The sequence below is a fragment of the Phalacrocorax aristotelis genome, chromosome 5, assembly GCF_949628215.1.
Source record: "Phalacrocorax aristotelis chromosome 5, bGulAri2.1, whole genome shotgun sequence".
In the NCBI taxonomy this organism is placed as follows: Eukaryota; Metazoa; Chordata; class Aves; order Suliformes; family Phalacrocoracidae; genus Phalacrocorax; species Phalacrocorax aristotelis.
In genome coordinates, this window is record NC_134280.1 from 66,278,064 (window position 1) to 66,303,863 (window position 25,800).

Genomic DNA, 25,800 nt, shown 5'->3' on the forward strand with positions numbered 1-25,800 from the left:
TATAGGTATATAGGGAAAGCACACCCTACAATATAGTCTCACAATGACAATATTAGTCTTGCAGGTCCACTTTAGTCAATGGATCCTTTATTATATCATACCCATTATCACAGGAACATTCTCTGGTGACGCTGGTTAAGCACGTGCTGTGTAACATGACAAGACATCTTGTGGCATGCTACTGTATCACTTCTACTAAACGTTTCTTGGGGGCGTAAGTAGTTGTGCATGAAGGACAGAAGATTAATGCTAATTTTCTTGTTTCATGCACTCTTGTCAGTGAGAAGAGGCATGCATTTATCCTAACTGGGAGATTCAACCCACTTCAGATTTAAACACCCCCGACAATGAATCAGAGCTCAACAGCAATTAGGTAATAATCACTTTTGCACCAACATAACAACGTTGCAGGTAGACAAGAGCTGGTAATTAACATTTCAAGCTAAAAAGGTAACAAAGAAAGCAGAACTGAAACAGGACAGGAAAAAATTATTCCACTTTTGCTCTTCACTGTGAAATACAGAGCAGAAAATCACCAAGTTCTTTTCAGAAGAGATGGCTCTTTGCTTGTTAGCATCTAGAAAGTGAGGATAATCATGCTAGCAACAAGCCTGACTTTCAGCTGATTTGGCTTGATTTTTCTTACTTCATCCCAGAGCTTCAGACTCTCCACTTGCTGACACTTTCCTGTCTCTTAGTTTGCATTATGCAGACTGTCCTAAATACTAATTTGTGAAGTAGTCATAGACTACAGAGTTCTCTGGCTTTGAAGAAGTAGAGAGTATTTGCAGGTCTGCTGTACTCATCACATAATGCGTCTGGAAGGATCAGCATGGGAGAGACTCACATGAATTTCCCATTTTGGTCCTGGTTTTGCCACTGAATCGCTGCACCATCCGTAACTAACTCGTGCATGCAACTTCCAGCCCTCAACACAGGTCCTCACATGTCATGTGCTAGAAAGTCATAGCTGGAAGTGTGCACATGCTCCTACAACTTGAATGCTTCCATCCTAAAGACACTGGACTTACTAGCTACTTCTGTGATTCCCAGAATTTATCCATGCGTATGTGACAGAGACAAACGGACACTGGTTCAACACTTGGGCCTAAGTAGTTAAACCTCAGTCACCATGATTAATACAAATACCTCTATACACCTCTCTGCAAATGATGAATGCTCTAATTATGTCTCATATATGCAACACTAGTAGGCCAATGTAAAAAAAACACCAACTTCGTTGGTTTTAAGTGAAATACATTGCTTTTACAGACTACAGAGAATCTCCACTTGTCTCCTTCATTCATTACCAGCTTCATTTACGTGTTTGTTTTCAGAAGCTGTCTTCCCTAAACACATCTATGCTATTTCAAAAATGGAATACGTATATATAGTGAGTGGTTATCCTACATGTGTATTTTGACATGAGGAGCTAACTACTTGAAAATTAGTTACTGAGAATGAGTAGCAAAAGCCTCTTGGGTTGTTATTTATTTTACAAATTTGCTGATGCCAATACTCTGCCATAAGTCAGAATCTTTTTAATTTTTTTCTGCCATACTGCAAATATGAATATGGAATGTTAAAAAAAGAAAGACACAAATACATGTGAAAAGGCAAAGCAGACTCAAACGTAATTCTTCAGAGATCTTACAAGATCAAAATGATGCCATAAGGTCCAGCAGGACAAAACTGTGTGAGGAAGGGTGAGCAGAAATAAGAGTGAAAACTTGGGTAAGGTAAAATAATACCATACATCGGAATTCACATGCACAAATATTTCAAATACACTGGAAGGGATGAGAAATCTGTAAAGATCTAAGGTAATGATCTGGACCACTCTGAACTAGGGTGCCACTTACCAGCACATGTCACCAGCATGAAATAGTTTACCTCACCGTCTCAAAAGAAACAGCCATCTTTCATGTCTTTTAAGTTTAAAGGCTTAGGAATAATGAAGACTAATTCAGAACTACAGCTGAGAATGGTATCTTCCTTACTTCCACAAGTGTTTTCTATATGCTTACTACTTGTTGTTCAAGTGTTTTGCATACTTAATTCTTGCACAGTACACACAGAAACCCAAAACCACAAAAAAAAAATCCATCCCTATACAATACCAACATCCTGGCAAATCCTACCTCCAGACACATGCCTTTGACCACATTTATTTAAATCACAGCTTCACCATGCATTTGAGAACATTATACAGGCAACTGTGAAATGACTCTATTTAGCAGATTAAACACATAAATGAGAGAAATGAGGTCAGAAAGGCTTATAAAGAGATTTTGCAGAAACCTGTTCCAAGGAGTGAAAGGAAGCTCTTCATAGGGCTGAAAGGAGTCACCTCTTGGCTAATCAATTCTTCCCCTCATAGTTCCCCTTGCTAAAGCCTTTTCTACGTTACCTCCTAAGAACTGCCACTCTTCTAGCAAATTTGTTATTTTGTAACATGCAGAAAGCCTCTCATCTATCCCACTGTCTCAGGCAGCAAAAGCAGCCGTGTTTCTTCTATTGCCTCATGTTTCACTCACATGCACAGAAGTCAGGGATTTCATTTGCCTTTCTGAAACATAACACAACATAGACCAGTTATGTTTTAATTACACAGAATGATATAGGCTGGAAAGACCTTTAAGATCATCAAGTCCAACCATAAACGTAACACTGCCAGTTCACCACTAAACCATGTCCCTAAGCACCACATCCAAATATCTTTTAAATACCTCCAGGGATGGTGACTCCACCACCTCCCTGGGCAGCCGGTTCCAACGCCTGACAACCCTTTCGGCGAAGAAGCTTTTTCTAATGTCCAGCCTAAACTTCCCCTGGTGCAGCTTGAGGCTGTTTCCTCTCGTTCTATCGTTTGTTACTAGGGAGAAGAGACCAGCCCCCACCTCACCACAACCTCCTTTCAGGCAGTTGCAGAGAGCCATAAGGTCTCCCCTCAGCCTCCTCTTCTCCAGGCTAAACACCCCCAGCTCCCTCAACCTCTGCTCATAAGACTTGCTCTCCAGACCCTTCCCCAGCTCCGTTGCCCTTCTCTGGACACGCTCCAGCACCTCAAGGTCCTTCTTGTCCTGAGGGGCCCAAAACTGAACACAGGATTCAAGGTGGGGCCTCACCAGTGCCGAGCACAGGGGCCCCATCCCTGCCCGGCTCCTGCTGGCCACACTAGTGCCAAGCACAGGGACACGATCCCTGCCCTGCTGCTGCTGGCCACACCAGTGCTGATACAAGCCCGGGTGCTGTTGGCCTCCTTGGCCACCTGGGCACTGCTGGCTCATGCCCAGCCGGCTGTCAGCCAGCACCCCCAGGGCCTTTTCTGCAGGGCAGCTTTCTGGCCACTCCTCCCCAAGCCTGTAGCGTTGCCTGGGGTTGTTGTGACCAAAGTGCAGGACCCGGCACTTGGCCTTGTTAAACCTCATACAGTTGGTCTCGGCCCATCGATCCAGCCTGTCCAGATCCGTCTGCAGAGCCTTCCTACCCTCAAGCAGATTGACACTCCTGCCCAAGTTGGCGTCACCTGCAAACTTACTGAGGATGCACTCAATCCCCTCATCCAAATCACTGATGAAAATATTAAACAAGACTGGTCCCCACACTGAGCCCTGGGGAACACCATTTGTGACTGGCCACGAACTAGACTTAGCTCCGTTCACCACAACTCTCTGGGCTCAGCCATCCAGCCAGTTTTTTACCCAGCGAAGAGTACACCTGTCTAAATCATTAGTTTTTCCAGGAGAATGCCGTGGGGAATGGCATCAAAGGCTTTACTAAAGTCCAGGTTGACAAAATCCACAGCCTGTCCCTCATCCCCTAAGCGGGTCACCTTGTCATAGAAGGAGATCAGGTTAGTTACACAGGACCTGCCTTTGCTAAATCCACACTGCCTGGGCCTGATCACTTGGTTATCCTGTACGTGCTGCGTGATGGCACTCAGGATGACAATGCTCTAACCTTCCCCGGCCCTGAAGTCAGGCTGACTGGCCTGTAGTCCCCTGGATTCTCCTTCCTGCCCTTCTTGTAGATGGGTGTCACATTTCCTAATCTCCAGTCAAGTGGGACCTCCCCTGTTAGCCAGGACTGCTGACAAATGACGGAGAGCGGCTTGGTAAGCACTTCGGTACTCTCGCATGGATCCCATCCAGCCCCATAGATCTGTGTGCATCTGGGTGCTGTAGCAGGTCACTAACCACTTCCCCTTGGATTATGGGGGCTCCATTCTTTTTCCCGTGCCTGTCTTCCAGCTCAGGGAGCTGGGTACCCAGAGAACAACTGGTCTGACTATTAAAAGACTGAGGCAAAGAAGGCATTAAGTACCTCAGACTTTTCCTCATTCTTTGTCACTATGTTTCCTCCCACATCTAATAAACAATGGAGATTCTCCTTAGCTCTCCTTTTGCTAATAATGTATTTATAGAAGTATTTTTTATTGTCTTTTACAGCACACATCCAGTAGATTGAAGTCCCTCACAAGGACAAGGGCTAGTGATTATGAAGCTTCTCCCAGCTGCTTGCAGAATAGTTCATCTGCCTGCCTCTTCATCCTGGCTGAGAGGTCTGTAACAGACTCCCACCATGGTATCTGCCGTGTTGGCCTTCCCCGATTCCTACCCATGAACACTCAACCCTATTGTCACCATCATTAAGCTGTAGCCAATTCAAACACTCCCTAACATACAGAGCTACCCCATCACCTCTCCTGCCTTGCCTATACCTTCCGAAGAGTTTATAGCCATCCATTGCAGGGCTCCAGTTGTGCGAGTTATCCCACCACGCTTCCATGATGGCAACTGTATCATAGTTTTCCTGCTGTGCAATGGCTTCCAACTCCTCCTGTTGTATGCCCATGCTGCGTGCATCGGTGTAGAGGCACTTCAGCTGGGCTGCTGTCCGTGTCACCTTCACAGAGCAACACCCCTTAAGTCCTTTGAGGTGTTTCACCAGTGTGCCCCTCTTGGCTTCTATTACCGCAGTGGCCCCAGCTCATCTCAGTACAACTTCAACTGTGCTCCAATTCCCATTAATTTCTTCAAAAGCTCTTTCTTTCCCCACATCTACCACTAATGCTCTGCCGACACCTCAAAAATTATTTGAGTCAGGATGGTTAAAATTTTTTTCCATAGAGGGAAAAAAGGACAGTCTGCTACTAGGTAAACCAAAACACTAAGCACTGATTTTATTTAAAACAGCAAAGCAGAACATATAATGGATTCTGTATCATAGCTGATGAAGAGCCTTGTTACTGTCTTCTGATTTCTGAGTAGTCCTTTCACTACCTCTAGAAGCAGCTCTTCTCACAGTTTTTTGTACAAAAAAGTTTCTCTATATACAGTATATCTGCTGCCTACCTTTAAAAAGAAATGTGTAAAATGTTTTCCCAGTCTCTGAAAGTGCTTATATAGGACCATTTAAACTTCTGTTTATAGAGAACTGAGTAAATACCATACGATTTATAGTTGCAATTTGCTGAACAATTTTATAAACTGCTATTTAAAGCAGTCCTGCTCACTTACATTCGCTAAAAAGTCTTTTTTACGAAAGTGGGATCATTTAAGTCCAGTCCATGCATGTCTGTCTTATTCTTTCATCCTGTCTTCCAATTCCTACATTATATTTTAACAGCTTGTCAAAAACGCCACCTCCCTTCCATCACCAGTACTATTGGAAAAAGAATCAAGGGGAATATTTTTTACGAAGTAGTTCAAAAAATTCCCATGATGGCCAAAAGATTAAATATTGCAGGCTGACATACAAGGGCACTAAAAAAATAAAACCCACAATGCAAAGGCGGAAAGGAATGTAGTATATGTTGATTCATCAATTTCGTTTTTAATACGTACATCATAGCTACAAATACCAGCAAGCTCTAGAAAATACCAAGAATCAAAAAGTAGAATGCTGCCCCATTGCATTTGTTTCTGTGATGGAACAATACATCCACAGAAGTACCTCAGCTACGCTCTTCTAAGAAACAGGTCTCTTCTGTATTCTAGCAAAGCCATTTCAGTAAAGTGCCCGGCCCGCAGAAGCACATCAGGAAGGACTGCACATCATCATTTCTATATTCAAGCCGCAGCACACCTTCACACTTACCTTCCTCACAAAGGTCAGGAGAATTACTACTTCCTAAATTGACGCATCATATAAAGGCTATGTTCTCTAAAAAATGTTTTTAGAAAGTAGGTGCTATTTTCTGAAAAATGGTATTTTAAAAATTTTAATGACAGCCTGACCACGGTGTGCCAAGGCACAACTGCAACAATGAAAGATGCCCACAGATAGGTAATCTGAATGGTCCGGCACCACTTGTAAACTTCCATCCATGTTTACGAACACAGGAAGGGCCCGTGTGATAGTCACCGTCATGAAAGTGAACTTTGCAATAAAACCCATTTACCGATCATTTATTTAACACTATGTTTCTGAGTAGGTTGTTAAGGGGACAGGTCTGCATATTTTGTTTACCTTCACAATACGCGGAGTCCCCTTGGACAGAGAGATAACCATTCTTGCATTCACAAGTAGCTTTTGTGTTCCCGTTTTTGCACTCTGAATTTTCACCACATCTGTGTCCCTCTGCACAGAAGTTATGGCCTGAAATACAAGGAACATGCAACCAGGTATTAAAACACATTTATTTCAGATAGTCAGGTTTAATATTTGCATTGACTGTACTACTCAGAAAAACTTCGGCATGTTACATTCCAGAAATTCTCTCTATAAACCTGTCTGATGCACACAGGCTTTTTGGATTCCTCCATCAATTGATTCACAATAAAACCATTTTGTTTAAAAATGTATTTGTATGACTAGTTTTAGTCAGGAGGAAAGACAACATCAAAGGAGGAAGCCATGACAATACATTAGTCTTCTACTGAACCCACGTAGGATAGAAAGCCACCTTATCTCCGACTGCCAAGTGTAATATAAAAAAAAAAAAAAAACAACCCTTCACAGTTCTCTTATTATGCATAATCAAGCAGGCTTTTGAAGAGCAAAAATGAGACATTGCATCAGAACACCAAACTATACTGGTCATCAAAATAACCTCATGCCCTGCCTTGTAATTCTGTCATCAAATACCAGATTGTTTCTAGAGTTTACAAGTAATCCACGCATCATGTTTTGTAGGGGCGGATTTTTATTAATCTCTCCTTTTCCTTGACACAAATTCCGAGTAGCTTCTTTGTGAAGTTTCCTTTATTGCACACAAAGTCATTTCTACAAACATGATGAACTTCCCCACTTTCTTCTATAAAGGCACAACTGGCTCAAGTTCTTTCTTCCTGCTTTTTAATATTTCTCAAAGATGTGTCAAAATCTCTCCCTGCTGATCTCTAAAGTGAAACTAATTGCTACTTTATCTCTTTAAAGGCACTCCACTGGAAGTCCTGTAAAAGATAACTAAATACCTTACAGATTTTTACAACATTATTTTTTGCCCCCCATTGGTGTATTTTTGATAGATTTTTCTCTACTAATGTCCAAGAGTCAATTTCTAGTTGCCTGAGATATATAAACAATCATTTTGGTAACTCTCATTTTTTCTGGATTTTCTGTCCAGGAAGGAGGGAAACCAGAAACCCAGACATACCATCAGCTACTCATACTCCAACTTCCACTTACATGAATACAAGAAGGGCTTCTGGTAATTCCACCTGGTGATAAAGGAGCAAACAAAGTCCTAGTTCACTGACCCTAAACATTCCTCACAATCCCTAAAGACAGCTAAGAAAAAGACCACCTGGACTTCTAAGATCTAAAGGCCAGATTCAGATCTTCGTTCATATCCCTTGCTTTGATATTCTTTAAGGAACTTCGGAAGACTTTAGTTCCTACTAAATACAGTTTTCATCTACAGTAAGCAAATTTTCATAGGGCTACCCTGAAGCTGTTGTTCATTGAGGAGTTGTTGGTTCGGGTTTTTTGTTGGTTTTTTTTTTTTTTTTTTTTGTAGGTTTTTTTGTTTGTTTGTTTTGTGGTTTTCTTAATTTGGTTTTCAACATGCACTTCAGTCATCTCCTAATTTAGAACTCAGGTTTCGCCATTTTAGTGCACAGCAACTTTATGAGTCTGATCATCTAACGTTGGGTTGTGAGGTCATTTTTAAGAAAAAGTAACACTTGTTATCACGGGGGACACTTTCTCAGTGTCAACGTCCAACTCTACACTTAAGCTTCAGATTAATTTTAACAACCACGGTATCTCCCTTGCGTTCAGTTAGCTCGTTCTTTCATTGTAATCCAACTTGCAAAAAAGAACCAACTCCATTAATGAAAACTATGGATATCCCGTCTAGTCTTTATTCGTTTCACGGTCTGGTAAAAACCATGCAAGTATGCCAGGATCCAGCCCTGTCAAGCCTGGGTACATTTTATACTGGTAAACAAGCGTGGAGTTACACTGCCTTTAGCCATTTATGCAATCACAGTATTTGACTTCTCATTTTGCCTTTATAATTTTAAATGAAACTAAACACTGGAACCCATCTCCCCAAACTTTTCCAGTCAGCATCTAATTTATACTCCCCAAGCAGGATTACTATTCTGTTGGCATTCTAGATAACATCCAAGACAACAAGTTTTACAACATTTTCTTTATCACTGTTTCCCCTAAGACTATGACATCAAAGTCTACTTCCTGTTCCTTCAGAACAATAGTTCTCCTTTGAATTCATATTAGTTCTATATTTGATTATTATTCGTAGATACTAGTACTCAGAACCCATGCAACGTATCAGCGTGTTAAGCTAGGCACTATAAAAATACCACATTTTCATTTAGTGTAGATTTTTATGACTGTCTTAGGATATTTTAGTTTTTATTTATTTATATATCCCCCTCATACAAACCTGTAAAAATTATTTCATCTTTCTCAGCATGGTTTCATTACGATAGTCCTTATACAACTTTCTGCACCAAAAACAAAACCAAAACACAAACCCTTTGATTCTGGGCTCTCTCTGTCCCAGCTCGTCAACATTCTACCCTGTGATCAGTTCATGGCAAGTTTAACACAATTCGCCAAAGGGATGGCTTCTCAGGGTTAACTTTCACCACAAGTCCTGAGTCCCAGATCAACCGCTCTTCTCTAACAGCACTTTCTCCCCAAGCACAAGCTGCTGATTAGTTTTCAATATCACATCATAGCCCTAAGAATTCTTCACTGTTTATCTGCCACCTCTGAAACTCATCAGTAGATATGACGGCTACCCCAACCAGCCATTTTGTGCCACCAGAGCTGTCACCTTCTGTTAAAAATTATCTGGAAAAACTGGCATTGCTTTTGTTCCCTTATTATCAACTCAAATATCAACCGCCTCCATTTAGAATCAGACTCTTTCTTATGTTTTCAACCTTGAAGGCTGTTAAAAGAGCATAGAAGAAAAGTAACGCTCCAGTTCTGTAACTGGGGTAAATTAGAGGCTCTAAAGAACTTTTCATTGTTCTCCTCTCATTAGGAATACCCAATGATAGAACACCTACTACATCTCTAGGTTAGCTCAGCATTTATTATTATGATAAAAGACCTGTGAAACAGTTTCTTACCTTTTAAACATGCTGACTAAAAGTGACTCAACTTGAATTTCCCATAGCATTTCAGAGAACTTGTTCAATACCTCCGTAAGCAGAACGTGGAAGCTATTCCTGCTAAGAGCATGCATGGTGCTACAACCCTGTATATTACCAGGCTTTTACAAAACATATGTAGCTTAAGGTTCATCAACAGATACCCGATGGTATAGAAGAGTAAGGGTTCAATTGTGCCTCTGTAGGCAAATCACTGATTGCATCACAGACTTTCCCCAGTGCTTTCTTTTGCAGCGAAGATGCACATTTAGCACTTCAAAAGAGCCAAGAAACGCACGAAGGAAGAGCATTTCTTAGACCCTGGTGTGTATTTCTCCCCAGCTGGGGTTTTGGAAGCAAGAAAAGAATAAAATGCTACCTATTTTATCTTAGTTCATATTTGGCCTGAGTGCTTTTCCTGCTCTTCTGGCAAATAAAGGCCATCTTATATTTGGATTGCAACATGAATAAATAAGCTAGCTGTGTTCTTCTCACCTTTAAGAATCCCAATTTAATGTCTAATTTAGCTGAATATTTTAATTCTTTCTTATTCAGCAAAACACTCAAGAACGTATGCAGGGCCACTGACTGTGATGACCATGCTTATATTCCTGATTACACAGGGAAGGACCTAAGCACTGACTTAAACATCAAACAATTAATGGCCAACTATTCATGGGAGCAATTACTTATCCCCAAGCAAGCAGAATGGAAAAGAATGCGAGCATCCGATTATTATTAATCCTCCGGTGTGAAAGGGATTATGGGGTTCCTTTAAAATACCTACACAGATAGCAAAACCACTGCAGCAGGATCTCTGAATCTCAGCTATGGGTGGCAGCTAGCAGAGGGCATGCATTCCAATTGCCCAGGTGAAAATAACTGAATTACTGAGACTTCAGAATATTCAGCAGACTCTTATCTGAGACAGACAGCTCCTCTCTAAATATAAGAAATTGCTTAAAATAGAAATATCACATCCGAGCAAGCAGGCAATTGGAGAGGATTTGACAGAAGCACACAAAATCTTAAACAGTCCTGATAATCTAAACTAATTTCAGGCCAACACAGATGACAAGGCAAGTGAGCATGAGTTAAAATTACAGATAAACACATTCAGAACAGATGTCAGAAACCATTTTCCCCACACATATACATACACACACAGTCATAAATGTGCACAACAGCCCTTCAAAGTCATTCAAGACATTCAAGATACAATTAGATACTACCAACAGGGGAATTAAATATTGAAGAAGGTGTTCAGGATTTTGATGGGCCTGATGACCTCTGTTCCATCTCTAAATGTTTCTGATAACGTTACTCTCTTCCTTCATCAAGGTTGCCGAAACGTTCGCTCCAATTTCTCTTAAGAACATATTTATATCTCTCTACTTCTTCTGACTGTAGAATGCCCGTTAATAAATGTTCTATGATAATTATGAAAAAGATTCTATTTCACACTAGCAGACATAAAACTATCACTTCCACAGCATAGGGAACCTCTAAGCCCTAGCCAGCTGTGTGGCCCCAAATCAGATCATCTAATATTAAATATTTATTCCATTTTGGGATACATGAACAGTGCTCTTATTTCCAAGCTTCTCAAAATCTTCAGGTTCCAGTGCCCAGAATCCCAGAATCTGCTTTTCCGGAGCAGCATGCTAAGCTGTTTTGTGTTGTCATCCAGTTTTTTACGCACCTAACATATTTGTGAATGTGGCTTAATTGTTGGCTGAACTCATTCAAGACTACAGCTGGGATCAATATAGCTTATATCCATCTCTCTCCCCACTTTTTATATGGGCAACGCTAACGCACCTTCCATTTTTCTGAGGGTTGCCACGTAACGCCTTCTGCACTTCTTACAATATCCCTAGCTGCTCACTTCAAAAAAAACCTGTAAAACCCCTGTTCTCTCGCTGTTCAAGAAGCTACCCTTCAGCAATCTACATTTTACTGCTTCACATTTCAGAGGCTTCTAAGAAGAACGCTGACGATGCTTCCATTAATAGCATTAGCAATGTTCAAAAGGTCCAAGGTAACTCCAACCCCAAATCTTTACTATTGTACTGATTTAACCCCACAGTTACTGCATAATGTGTAAAGTAAATCAGGGGGACAAGTCACAGGAACAGTCATAAAACTTGCACTAGCAATTATGCCCTTTCATGATCTGAATCAGTTTTTAATGAGTCATGAGCAATGAAGCCCTTGGAACAGCAGTTTTTACGCCTTCAGAGACTGGTCCCAGAACTCAGCAGTCTGACATAAAACAGTAACTTTATAAATTCTTTCTAGCTGCTATATCAATGCAGACCTTACTACATACTGCTTATTTATGTCCTATAGAATAATGGTACTGCACAGCCTAACAAGCTTATAAAGAGGTTTTTTTTTCAGATATAAAGCTCTTGTAAAATCTAAGTAACATTATAACTATGTTTAGAAATCAACTAATTCGTATTTATCAACCTCCCTTAAACCTTAGTAAAACCAAAACCTTGAAATAACTCATACCTCACAGCTACGAATGAGAAGCATTTGATTTCTAAAAGAGCAAAACGGTCTCACAGCTAGACAGGGAGAGATGAGAAACATGCTAACTGAACACCCTTCTCACCCTCTAACTGCAAGAATCAAAACCTCCCTAAAACAAAGCACAGCAATACAAGTAAGGGTGGCAGAAGCACCATTTTTCGATTTAAACGCTGCTTCCCACCATAAAATGCACCCTTCGGCTCACCAGTAGGATTCTCCGCTTCCTGCTACCCGGCATCAGCAGTCAATCTAATTTCATCAGCCAAACCATACTACAGCATAGCAAATAAAAATTACTTTCTCCAGAAACCAAAGAGCTCTCGCTACCTCATTATTTCCTCACATACCCTCTCTTAAGGAGAGCATGACTGAAGCTGCTAGGGCTGTTAAGGCTATTCTTACAGCCTAAAATTGTGAGCATAACAACATAAAAATTCTCTCATGAAACTTTATTTGAATCACTCATTCAAAAGAGGAAAAATCACCTCTTTCAAAATTATACAATGTCTTTGGCAAGGAGAAAAACAGCTAAAGGGAACAATAAAACACTTTTATGACACTATTTTTTGTATTAGGTTTGTCCCTGGGCTATAAAAAAAAAATGTAGCAGGCATGCTATAAAAAATAGAAAAAATGACTGATTCCTAAAAAAGTAGTAAAAAATCTGTTTTATTGCACTATGATTCTCCGTAAAATTTCAAAATTAACTAAAATTTCTGCAAGCCTAAAAGAGACCTTAATAATACTACATTGTCCTGTTGAAAAGTATGAAGTAGCCACATAGTTTAAGCAGACATTTGCATTAAAGCGCAGAGATGAAGGGCAAACCTAGGCGTACTCTATATCATATTCAAGGATAGATCCTATGTACAGATCTGATGAGGCCCATTTTTGCATTCAGGTACTTCAAGATCACAAAAATCAGCCGTCATTGTAGAGCAGAGTTCTTCCACACTACACCTGCCTTGCTGTACACCTTGTCATTTTACCAAAATATAGAAATTGGCTTTTAGCAAGATATTAGCTTTTGCTACACTCTAAACTCACATAGTGAACCTGAGGAAGAAAAGGTATTATTTGCTGTCTTTGCTTTTCTAACTGTATTTACAAAAAATAATTACTATCTAGGAAGCCCACCAGCTGTGCACATCACCGTATTCAACTCCATCCTTTGCTGACTCACAATTTCCATCACCTTAAACCCTTAAACACTACAGATGTGGGTTTTTTTTCTTTGCATACCCTATTTTTAGTTGCTTATCTATTATTGTAGTAGATATTGCAGAGATCCCGAAGAGGGTACAGTCTCATACAACAGCACCGTGAAGTCTCCATATTTCTCTGTGGTTTTTTCCTTCTGTTGATCCCCTGCATTTATCCTTTCATTAAATGGAAATTCCCTTGCTGCAGCCAGAAAAGCACAAGCTGCACAGCTCCTACCCTTGCTCAATTCAGCAAAGGTATTCTACAACTCTACAGGACGCAAAATTCAGTGGAACTTTTCTGTTTCCACAACTAGATGCTAAAGAAAGCACAAACTGATACAAAACCAGAAGCTACCAGTCACTAGTATGCACTGATAAACTTTACATAGAATTATTGGTCTCATTTAGCATTACTAGTAAATGCTTACTAATCATCCTGTTGATTAACTGAAGGCCTAGCTAAGGGCTTATGCAAAGAATTATCTGTATCATCATACATATCATGGGAAATTTGCATTGGATGTGCAAACGATCCGTGTGGGCTTCCAATAAACACTCTGATGACTCAGGACTACATTTACTACAACATTTCTTCCTCACTACTTTTGCTTGGACAATAAAAGCTGAATATAGACTCTGAAAAAGGTCGTTACTGCAAAACAGAGAAGTAGTCTGTCCTTCCCCTGCAAAGGACGTGTTGGCACAGGACAGGACCAGAAACTGTGGCCTGCTTGCCATATCAGAGGGGACCTGTTTGCATGATAAAACCCATGCCAAATATGGAATTAATAAATATTCACTTTTAACACCAGCACTCTACGTAAGAAAATTATACACTACCACTTTGGGTTGCGTGCAACTGGAGCAAAAGTGTCAAGCCGCATGTATGTTACTTCAAGGTAGAAAAAGCAATTTAGGAGTGCTAGCTTCAATTTATACCCTTGTAAAGTTGGCAATATTAATCATATCTAAGTCTTATTTTGAAAAGAATTTTTAAAAGCCGAGATGAAATAGAAACGAGGTGGTAGTTTTAGCATTCAGCTAAAGCAGAAATGAAGGGGAAGTTTTATGTATTGATTTGAAAACACCATGTATCAGAATTCATAGGAAGTGAAGGTACAATCCCTTCCTTTGCTTCTAGAGACCGTCAGATAACATAACATTCATGCTATTTTATAAATAATAAAACCAGTTTTGGGATAAATACGTAAAAAGAGTACCTATCATTAACAATAACATAGAACTGAATAATTACAGAACTTATCTTTCATCAACTTGGAAGCTTTCAGATTTCTAATGCTTTTAAGTAATGAAGATCATTTTTTCAGTACTGCATTACATCAAACTGGGCCATCTGTTAAGAACTACCGTTAAGACTTCAAGCCCTCTGAGGGACAGAGGAGCAACGTTTACTGCTTGCTTAAATAGTTCCAGATGTTTCTAGGAACTGTTTAAGAAAATCAGCGTGTATATTCTCAGACCATGATCCAGCAAGCAGTCTCAAACGTGCTGGCCCCTTCAACCACGTGCGTACGCTTGCAAATTCAAGGCCCTAGTAAATATTTAACTATGCATATTTATTAACTAATATGTACTGGCTAAAGGAGAGATTCTGAGACAGTTCACTGACACCTACAGTGACACTGGAGGAACTGACATACAGGCAAGACAAGCTGTCCAGCAGGCTCCGATAACCATCTAAGCCTGGAAATGTCTAACGCTCATCTGGCACACCTCTTGCTTGGAACTCCTGAGGTGCATGACTACAGGCTGACAGGCAAGTCCTGCTCTCCTTAAGCTTAGCTGAGACTCAGCACCAAGGGAGAAGCACGGAACAGAGGTACAATAGAGACGTACACAGGGAATGATTATTCTAACACCTTTCACCCAACAGTTCACTGCTTACAACACACTTTAAGAAGAAAGCTTGTTTGAGTTCTCTAGCCTTGTGATACCCAATATTTTCCTCATTTAAGGGGATTTTCTCAGCTAACGTTTCAGCTGTGGCTTGCTCAGTCTGGTCCAGCATGCCACCAGGATTCACCAGGGCTGAAAGGGAACAAGCAAGAGGAACCTGCATCTCAACACCCCACTGCAAGGAGGACAAACAGGGTCCTGGCTCTATGGTTATTTTTTTGTTTTTATTCTTTAACTGTCCAGCTTAATTCATAAATGAGTCCTGAGAGGGCTCAGACTTAAATCAACCTCCAAACAACTGGAGTCTTAACATTATTATTGTTGTTTTTAAATTGAGAGCTTAAAAGCCCATTTCCAAAACCCTGTAATGTTCAGTGCAGTTACAAGTTTAAGCAACATCAAATATCTCTTATTCAAACATAATTTTCCTAACGGGAATTCTTAAGAGACACCGGGCCCCTTCTTCCCCAGCTCTTCCTTTTCTCCCACCCCCTCTCTAATTCAGAGCAATTACAGCTTTGTATTTGGTAAGGCTCCTGTGCAAATGAATATCAAAGACCGGTTTTACGTGGCGGCTAATTACAGACTCAGGCTTATAGAGGCACCTAGTATATCATTAAAAAGGAATTTCTCCTTCCAGCTTATCCCCCCCCCCCCCCACCGTTGAACCAGCAACTTCTATTCCTTCCAAGCATGCACAGTCTCTGGCTTACCTCTACAAACACTGCAACATTGGTTCTCTGGAAGAACGTGATCTTTTTCTGAGCAGTTCAATGGCGGACAAGTCTCTGTTACTTTTACTAAAACTCCATTCTGAAAATAAATAACATTGTAAAAAACGACATTGATGAAAACATGTGCAATGGCAAGGATCACATAATTTTCAATCTATAACTCTGGTCATCTCTAGTAACAACACTGGTAAACTAGCAGGCAGCAAGTTAAATTCATTCTTTATACCATAAGATCGAAACTAAAGTAGCCTACTTGAACATTTCTATGCCCAGAGGGAAGGGAAAAGGAGGGAAAGGAAAATAAAATAAAAATGCACTTAAGCTCAAAAATCTATAGGAGCTTTTCTAAATATGATGTCTTAAGTACAGTTGTTTTTCTTCCAACTATTTAAAGGTATTAAAGAATTTCACTCCAGGTTTTTGTTAAAGACAGTCTTCCTGCTTTATGCAAGTCCATGATTTTCCCCTCTTATTTCATATTCTACTGAAGTCACTAATAAGTTATTCAACTCAAACACACACAGCAGATAGAAGACCAACATTTTCAAGTGTCATGCGTTGTTCTGCTCTGTCCAGTTCTAAATGTCTGTTCTTTAGAATAACGGATAATCTAATTTCCAAAAATTAGGTCCTTCAAAGGTATGGCAAAGCAGAAATCCCATCTTGAGGTATCCAGATAGAAATTGCTGTATAAAATGTAAATCAAGATCACGACATTTCTATGATCTTGATTTCTGCTAGATTTTGAGTAAGACTGTACATAGGAAGTCTAGCTGCTGGCAGAAAGTTTCTAAAGTAATAGAGACAGAGCCTTTCCGGAGAGATTTTACACCAAATTTTACTCCATCTTATTCCCACCCAGGAAATCAGCTTCTCTATATCTCCAGACCAAACAGCTGCCCTGCTTTTCAGTTACTCTTTTCTTAACATCTTGTCCCAAAATAGGCTCCTCTTTTCCCTTATCCCTCCCTCCAGCCTTCCCCATACCATGACTTACTTCTTCAGCATCTCTTCTGCAGCTATGGCATCACTGCAAACTCGCAAGTGGAGCAGAGATTAACAACCAGGATTTTTGCTCAGTAGGAGCTACGATAACTATCCCACAAGACCGTCCACACCCATTTTCCAAAGGGCTGTGAAACTCCACTAAGAAAGCAGGCAGCCTGCGATATTGCCAATACACCTTTTTAATACGAACCTAGTCTCCACTCCTCCCAAAACATTTTTCATCATGCCTCAGATGGTTGAGCGAAAAGATGGAATGAGAATTTCTGCTTTCTTCAATGAAATAAATCATATTTTCTATCTATCATGATTGCAGAGAGAAGTTTAAAAACATGATCCAAACACATCTAGGGCTAAAAAAGCAGAGGAAAAATAATCAAAAAAAAAAAAAAGACAAAATGTGTTATTAAAGCCCCCATTCTCATAATGCGAGGGATCAGATAACGTGACTTGGAACAGAGAATATTGACAATACCTATGCGTCTACCCAGTATGAAGGAACACCCCTATACAGAGACACCCTTGCTAGCCAGAAGCTTGCTTTCGTATCTACAAGACTCTGTGCCACACCATGCCAAAAAACTAGCTCAGGTGCCAGAACCAGTACGGGTAAAACTCTTTCTGGTAATTAGCCTCACCAGTCACGCCACGCTGATTCAGCTAAGTCGCTTCAGGCTCCAGAATTAGCTCTCACAGCATCAAGCTGCCCTACAGTGTTATGAGCGCAGAAGTGTCACGAAAAATAAAATTTAAAAAAAAAAAAACACCAAAAAACCCACAGAACCAGACCAGCTCCCTGCCGTATCACGTACAGCATGCATCATTGAAGCAAGTGTCCACACAAGAACAGTGAAGTTAATGGAGGTGTTAGGCCTCCTCCTGATCCCACTTCCATAAGCGAAAGGGAGGAATCCCCCATGGCTGCCTGTGCAACCGCAGCAAAGGTGATGAAAGAACCAGACACACTGAGCTGTCATTTACTATCACGTTATCAAACTACCAGCTGGAAAAGCGCTGGCTATAACTCACCGCCTATTCAGGCTCAGACAAGACAACTGCCGCAGAAAGGGTACAGTATGTCAACATATGGACAAAAAGCATTGACTGACAATAAACCTGCTCAAAAAGATGTCAAGAAATCAAGAAACCGTATGAAAGTCAAATCAGTGATCAGGAGGAGTCAAAAGGCTAAAGACAAATTCAATCCAAGCTCACACCTTCTTTAGTGAATCATAAGGAGATAAAACAGCCACAAATTGAGAATTTCAGTAATTTAATGACAGTAAAATTTTATTTCTCTGAGTTTCCCATTCTCGGCAGAATTGTCATCTTGGGACAACAAATCAAACATATTTGTAATTAAGTTCTAAAAGAATTAAAATGTTTCCATGTTCAGTATTCTTTGGATTAAAATCAATTTATTATAAAATAGCAGAGATCCAATTATGAGAATTCTCATCATTAGATTTCATATTTTATCCACCGAGATAAGTAAGAATAGTTCACACTGCAGAATTATTGCTTCAGGCAGCCTTAGAAAAATTGCTAACTTTTTATACTCAGTTCACACATGTAGTCATAGAATCCGGACAGAAATAGATGTCAAAAAGACATTCTTCTGGAATAAATAGGTCAAGCTCCAGCTGTGACATACAATTCACAAAGAATGAGATCTGGAGTCAAACATTTACAAGAAGATAATTAAATTTCTTGTAATTAGCAAGGTAAGTACAGAAAAAAGAATTGGCTATAAGCCTAATCAGTGACATGCCTTGAAAATCTGAACCACAAACAGCTCTTCTCAAATGATCCGCTTTGGAAAACAATAGCAAGATTTCAGATAAGGTTATTTTGGGGTTTTGTTGTTGCTTGGGGGGGGGGGTCCCTCATTTTAGCTGTTATTGATCAGCCTTTCAGGACAAAGTTCTAAACAGCATCCTTAGCTGCCCCTCTAGGAACTGCATTGTTCATTACCTTTACAAAAAACTTGTTAGTCAAGCTTCCTGAAAGTCAGTGGAGCCCTGCCCATCTTTCTCGCATTTGTATGGCACTCTCTGACTGCCCGCTCCCAGCGTTAATACAGACAGATTCATTCGTGTGCCCTTTGCTGTCAAACACATCGTCCGGTTCTGAACAGGCGTCATGTCGTTCACAGGCATTAACCCAGAAATTAGCTGACCAGCAGCAAACTGCTGATCCAACAAAAGTTACAGAATTCTTTCCACTGACTTGTAATGTGCCATGTCACCATACTGGTGAAAACCACAAACCAAAATAACCACTTACTGAATGCAAAAAGATGCAGGTTTCTAAAGCACTAACATGCTTGCATTGTTAGAGGAACCTCAACAGGTTGGAGAAATAGACCAACAGGAGCCTCAGGGAGTTTACCAGGAGAAGTGCTAAGTCCTGCACCAGGGGAGGAACAACCCCGTGCGCCAGCGCACGCTGGGGTCACCCTGCTAGAAAGCAGCTTGGCAGAGAAGGACCTGAGGCTCCTGGCAGACACCAAGTTGAGCAGGAGCCAGCAACGTACCCTTCCTGCAAAAAAAGGCTAATGCTAACTTGGGCTGCATTGGGCAAAGTATTGCCAGCAGGTCAAGGGAAGTGATCCTTCCCCTCTGTTCAGTACCGGTGAGGCTGCACCTGGAGTGCTGGGTCCAGTTCTGGCCTCGCCAGTACAAGGGAGACATGAAACAACTGAAGGGAGACATGAAACAACCGAAGGGAGACCAGCCACGGGCTACAAGGATAAGTAAGGGACTGGAGCATCTATCACAGGAAGAAAGGCTGAAAGAGCTGGGACTGTTTAGCCTGAAGAAGAGAAGGCACAAGGCAAGTATCTTACCAATGCATATAAAAACCCAGAGGAAGGGTACAAAGAGGACGGAGCCAGGCTCCTTTCAGTGGTGCCCAGTGACAGGAGCAGAGGCAATAAGCACAAACTGAAACACAGGAGGTCCCCTCTGAACATCAGGAAACACTTTTTTCACTGTGAGGGTGACCAAGCACTGGCACAGGTTGTCCAGGGAGGCTGTGGAGTCTCCCTCCCTGGAGGTACTCAAAAGTCACCTGGATACGGTCCTGGGCTACTGGCCCTAGGTGGCCCTGCTCAGGCAGGGGAGTTGGACAAGATGACCTCCAGAGGTGCCTTCCAACCTAAACTATTCTCTGATTCTGAGAAACACTTGTACACTAATTTTGTCATTGTATATTAGTCTAAAGAGGATTTGCAGGCAGGATTCCAGCTGGGAGTGGCTGTCCATCAGTAACATCTGTGCTTATGGTTAAGAGGATGTGCATCATAAATACATTTTTAGTCTGGATTAGTTTTCAGAAATTAAAAAAAACCTGCTCACAGACTGATAAAGAAAATCTGATCTATCTGGATCCATCAGTAGTATTATTAGTTAGATGAAAAAAAAAATATAGACGTTAAAAGCCCCTTAAGCTTGGATCAGTACTTATGCAAAGAATGAAATAACTGCCTTCAAACAAAAGTTGAAATGTGGAACTCTATCTTTTGACATTACGCCACCTACAACTACACCCTCCTTTATGGACACAACTACCTCAAGATTTTTAAGTCACCTTTATCAACACTAACAAATTGACAGCTAATATGTACCCTCTACTGTATTCCTTCATGGACCAACAGCTTTTAAAACTTGATGTCTGTTTGTCAAGTCTAGAAAATTACACTAAACTAAATATTCTATAGTCTTTCCCCTAGCAAAAAGCCCTTCCTTTGTTCATACAACACCTTGCCCACCAGTAGGCCTGCACGGGATAGAAAACAATTAGTACAACCACAGTTTAACTCATTGCCATTCATTCATCCTTCATCTAGTAAGCACTCCTGACTGAGGCAATAAATAAGTAGGTGTTTTTCCTTACAGCTTTTCGGAGGTCATGCTGAAGGCATATCGAACGAACTTCCCATCTGGAGACACATTACCTCATAGAAGCAGAGGTAAGCACCCACTTAAAAACTCCCCCAAGTCAGAATGACAAGCTTTGCCAGTGAGGTTTAATGTCTTCTTGAAACACAGCTGTGGAAATACCTCCCCGCCTCACCCACACAGACTCATTTTTTGCCATGGTATTACATTCATATACACTGTTTCAAATATTTACCGATACTCTCCATTAAGATGTAAATAATACGAACTACAATATTACTGCAATTAGCATTGCCATACCAAATTCCTTTAACAATAAGTAAAATGCAAAAGCTCTGTTCATCATTGTTTTATTCGTTTCTAATATGACAGATATTTGATGGTCAGTATTTGCTTTTAATCTTCATGAATGTATTATCATACTCATAACGATGAATATAACTCTCATTTATAGCACAGAGAAGTTCCACTGGCATAATTCAGATCACTCTCTCCGGTTTCACTTTAATGTAAAAATCCTCCTGTTCTCATCTTATTTCATACAGGCACTTTCGCTCCCAAGTAAACATTCTATGTCACGTTATAAATAACAGGTACCTTAGTCCATCTTCAAGGCAACGACCTTGCCCACGTATTTGTAGATACAATGTTGAGCACCCCTATACAGCTAAACACTAACAGCAGCAAAGTAATTCTGCCTAACGAGCTACCTTCACAATATCTGCAACCAGTTATTGTCCATTTCCATTAGTGAAAATAAAATTGCTACTCTGTACACTCAACCGCAAGCCCAACAATAACCAGATCATTGTAATCTTTTCCAAACGTTTTTCATAATTGTTCTAGCTTACTGATCTGTCAATAATATTTGTACGCCTCCCCTTTATCACCCTTCCCCCTCTACAAATTCAGCAAGATGTAGAAGCAAAAATACTTGAAAATTACATGCGAATGTGTTTAAAATAGCTGTGCCTTTCTGAAGCGATAAATCATATTTAAAACACACACATACTCACAACAAATACATGTCTCAGCAGAGCAACAGGCCTCCTATAATCACCCACAACTCTCTTCTAAGGCTAGTCTTGACAACAACTGGTTTCTGCCACACTTACACACCATGTAGCACTCTTATTTCACTAACACTCCCTGAGTATTCCTAACACAGCCTCCATTTACCTGTGTTCTTAAATACTGACTGTAGCCAGGTGTTACGAACTTGCCAAGACAGACCCCAGTCCAGTGCAATACTTAGTAGTTCACCTCAATTATTAGCAGGGCTGTATATCGTTTCAATAATACTAGGGTAAATCTAGAGTAACTCAAGCAATATAAGCCAGGTTGCTTCAAATTTTAGCAATTTGGCTGAAATGAGTAACTGGCTCCAGATGTCACGGCCTTTTTCTAGAGCTCATGGAAGAAAGAAAAGATAAAACACTCCGCCAAGTCATTTTGCCCATGTTTTTATCATCCTGCAAGGGTCATACTCCTGCCTTGTTTTCCTGTTTGTGGCTTTCAGCGACTTCAGGGTCACCTTTTCAAAACAACTTATGTCACATTTGCATGACAGAAGTCTAAAGACATGTGTTACCTTGTCATTGTCACTTTTGAACACCACAGATACACTTAAAATCAGGAAAAGTTTATACAACTGAAACTTACTCGACATTCCCTGCAGCTCTGGGTTAATACTCGTTGACCTTCTGCTAGCACTTTGCCTCCATAGATACACTTTGCTGTAGTTTGAGAAGAAAAGGAGGAAGAGTAAAAATAAAGAAATAAAATAAAATCAGTATTTAAATAGTAAACAAATGCAAAGTGTTACACAAGAATAATACCAGTATTCACAGACGCTGAAAAAATACGGATACATTAAGAATATGATGCATTTTGCTTTCATCAGAAGTCAGTATTACACATAACTATCAATACCGTAGCTAGAAACAAATTCCATTTAACAGCAAGTAGCATCTTTACCTAAAATAAAGAGGAGTAATAAGAGCATCAGACAATACATACTGGACTAAACTCATTAGTATTAGACAGAAATATTTTCATTACTGACATTCTGTAGATTAGTTACAGTATTTGTGTAACTAGAGGGCTTCACGACTCACTTCAAGAACTGCAGACACTTATTAGTGTACTGTTCATCAAGAGAATAATATAAGCACAAATTTCAATTAAGCCTTCAGATTTTTTGTGGGCACAAAGGTGAACTCTTCAACTTGCTAGAGCACTGCAAAAATGGATTAGATGCAGTGAACGACTCTACTGAATCAACAAACTGTAAAAATCTATTTCAGAAAAATGGTCTTAAAACACGAAATAAGCAGATTTCCCAGGAAACTGAAAGCTCCCGCTTAAAAAATTCCTGTCTGAAGTTTTGACCCTTCTGCTAAAGATAAGCAGCTCCACAACCGAACCAACAGACTAGAACGCATGAGCACTCCTCATTCGTTTCAAGGCAGAGACAACTAGCTTAGGACTGCCGCCACCGTGAAGAAGGTAACCTCCAGCAAGGCCGCAGCAGCACGCAGCTGTGTCAGGTACTGCCATAACCGCCACAGTCCTCTTGGAACTAGCCGTCTAAGTTTCAGTTCCAGAGGAGGACAATAAATCCATTAATTGAAGAGAACAGTTGGATTATGACGATCTTACACAAATCAAGTACGAATCATAAAGGCACTCTACATTACTAAAAAGATTAATGTTAAACACTGGTAAACTAACTTTTGGATGTGGTGTTTCAGCTCCCTCCGCACTGGACCAATGACAGTCTGACCTACAACACTGAGCGGAGAGCTGAAAGGTACGAATCCTACGCTGCAATTTGAACAAAGCCTTAAAAGTTCTCTGAGTCAAGGCACATGCACAGTGAAAGCATTCAAAGTACTTGGTTCTCAAAAAAAGAGAAGTCATAGGCTGTCTAGTAACTGTTTTACCTCCATTTCTCTCCTGCATACCAAGGTAAGGGAACCAAGCGCATACAGGTGCACGTGTGTATCCCTTACGGGCGATACCAAGAGGAGTATTCCACAGCAGCAACTGTCATGGCCAATTAGGTTCCCAAATTGTAAACATAAAGGACTGCTAGATCAATCTTCATGAACTTTCAGACATAGATTTTCTTCTAAAGACTTCTTGTTTAAACTTACAGTCTTGAAAATGCTCACTACTTCAAAGAAACACACACACAAAAAAAAAACCAAACAAAAAACAAAAAACCCCTAGTGCACGAGATTTTCGGAACAACTCAGTTTCCATCATCAACAATGCATTTGAAAAACAGGTTTCTTCCTTTTGGTATCCTAGTTTTCTTGAGTTTTCTAAAGCTGCCCTAGTTTTTATGCCTGAGTTGCCGTGTGATCTATCTCACTTACGAAGAAAACTTCACAACAGGAGGCTCTGTTTACATCAGGAATCCCAGTAACTATTTTTGGGAGAAGATGAATTAGAGACATTTCCTTTTTCTTTCCGTCTATTCTCCCTGACGTGACTGCTTTTAACAAAAGAATAGACACACCAGAAAGCAAGTTAATGCACAACTCAAAAAAAATTATGAGATTTTAAACAAAATCATGTCTTTTGTCAAATATGAGTTGGAAGACTAACACAAGATGGCAGGGATCAAAATAGAACCGCCTCATTTTTAAAACCTTTAACACATCAGACATTAGTGCTACTTTGTTCGTTAACCCTCAGCTAAGACAGGAAACTATTCAATAATCCAGCCATTCAATAATCCCTAGAGACACCAAATTACAACTGATGATTCTATCAGAACTAAACAGGGTAAGAACAGGGAAATTAACACCTGTGGTGCTGCCCTTCGGAAAGCCTCGGCAATTACTACCATCTACCCAAAAGTGACTGACTGTGGCCCTAGCACATCATTCTGTCAACGAGCTGGCATTTACAATCAATTTCAATCAACTTCCATACATCTCTTCCCATTGACTGACATGCTGAGTTCTTGTCAGAATAACGAGTCAAGTTTGTGCCAATCACTGACAAAAGGCAAGTCTGATTGTTCATCTTGCCGTTACAAATAACAGGAACACAGTTTACTCATGGGGATCTATGTGGAATCTACAATTTTGTGCCTTGCGATTCCTTTGTGTCAGATTTTGACCGTTGTGCGTACACACATGTCATCAGAGGTGTGCCAAGGGAAGCACCCAGTTTCATGAAAGAACTTTCTAGACTCTCAGCATTATAGACAAAAATATTTTGAGACAAAAAATAGCAGCCTGCATAGCCACTTTACCACCCAAGTACTCCGTTCACAAACATCTTTTAGCAAGCAGAATACTCATAGGCACATAGCTGAGAGAAATGAGATGACATGAGTAAACAGTACGAAGTGCAAGATCACAGCTAAAGGACATTTGTCCGTGGGACTAATGAATTCAGTGACTGAAGAAAGGTGACAGAATGCTAAAAAAAAAAGTGTTATTTTCTTAATAAATCTTAAAATAATTCAATATCCCTGTCTTATGAATTATTGAAAAACTCACGCGTGAAGTTTACTAGTCTCCAAGAAGCAGGGGCGGGGGATAATTTGTGCTTCTTAAGCTAAGACTGGCATCAGTATTCAGCTAAAATTTCCATATATAAATTATCTTTGTCCCTTTTGCTACCATTAAGGCAACCAATATTGAATATTCTTTCCAGGAATGTTACGTATAGCTTTCATTTCCAGAAAAAGCAACTGAAAGCTGATAACAACACTGATCGTCAAATTTACTTTTTTTCTCTCTTCTTTTAAATTTATTATGAAATTAATTAAAGCAAACTCTCAGTCCACACAGTGATAATAATTCAAGGTCTGAAATTCCATCACCTTTATTTTAAAAAACAATCTTCCAACCCAAAATAAAAGATAGGCAAAAAGGTAACAGCTCAGTAGTTTACT

At 40.2% G+C, this 25,800-nt stretch overlaps 1 protein-coding gene across 2 annotated transcripts in view; it reads right to left on the reverse strand.

The window, feature by feature from the left end:
- NELL1 (neural EGFL like 1) overlaps positions 1 to 25,800 on the reverse strand; it is a 305,370-nt gene that overhangs the window by 203,358 nt on the left and 76,212 nt on the right. For both annotated transcript variants that reach the window (XM_075094969.1, XM_075094968.1), the window contains exons 10-12: positions 22,545 to 22,618; positions 15,955 to 16,054; positions 6,475 to 6,603 (exon numbers count right to left, since the gene is read on the reverse strand). In XM_075094969.1, the coding sequence (XP_074951070.1) occupies positions 6,475 to 6,603; positions 15,955 to 16,054; positions 22,545 to 22,618 (303 nt within the window). The remainder of the gene's footprint in view (positions 1 to 6,474; positions 6,604 to 15,954; positions 16,055 to 22,544; positions 22,619 to 25,800) is intronic.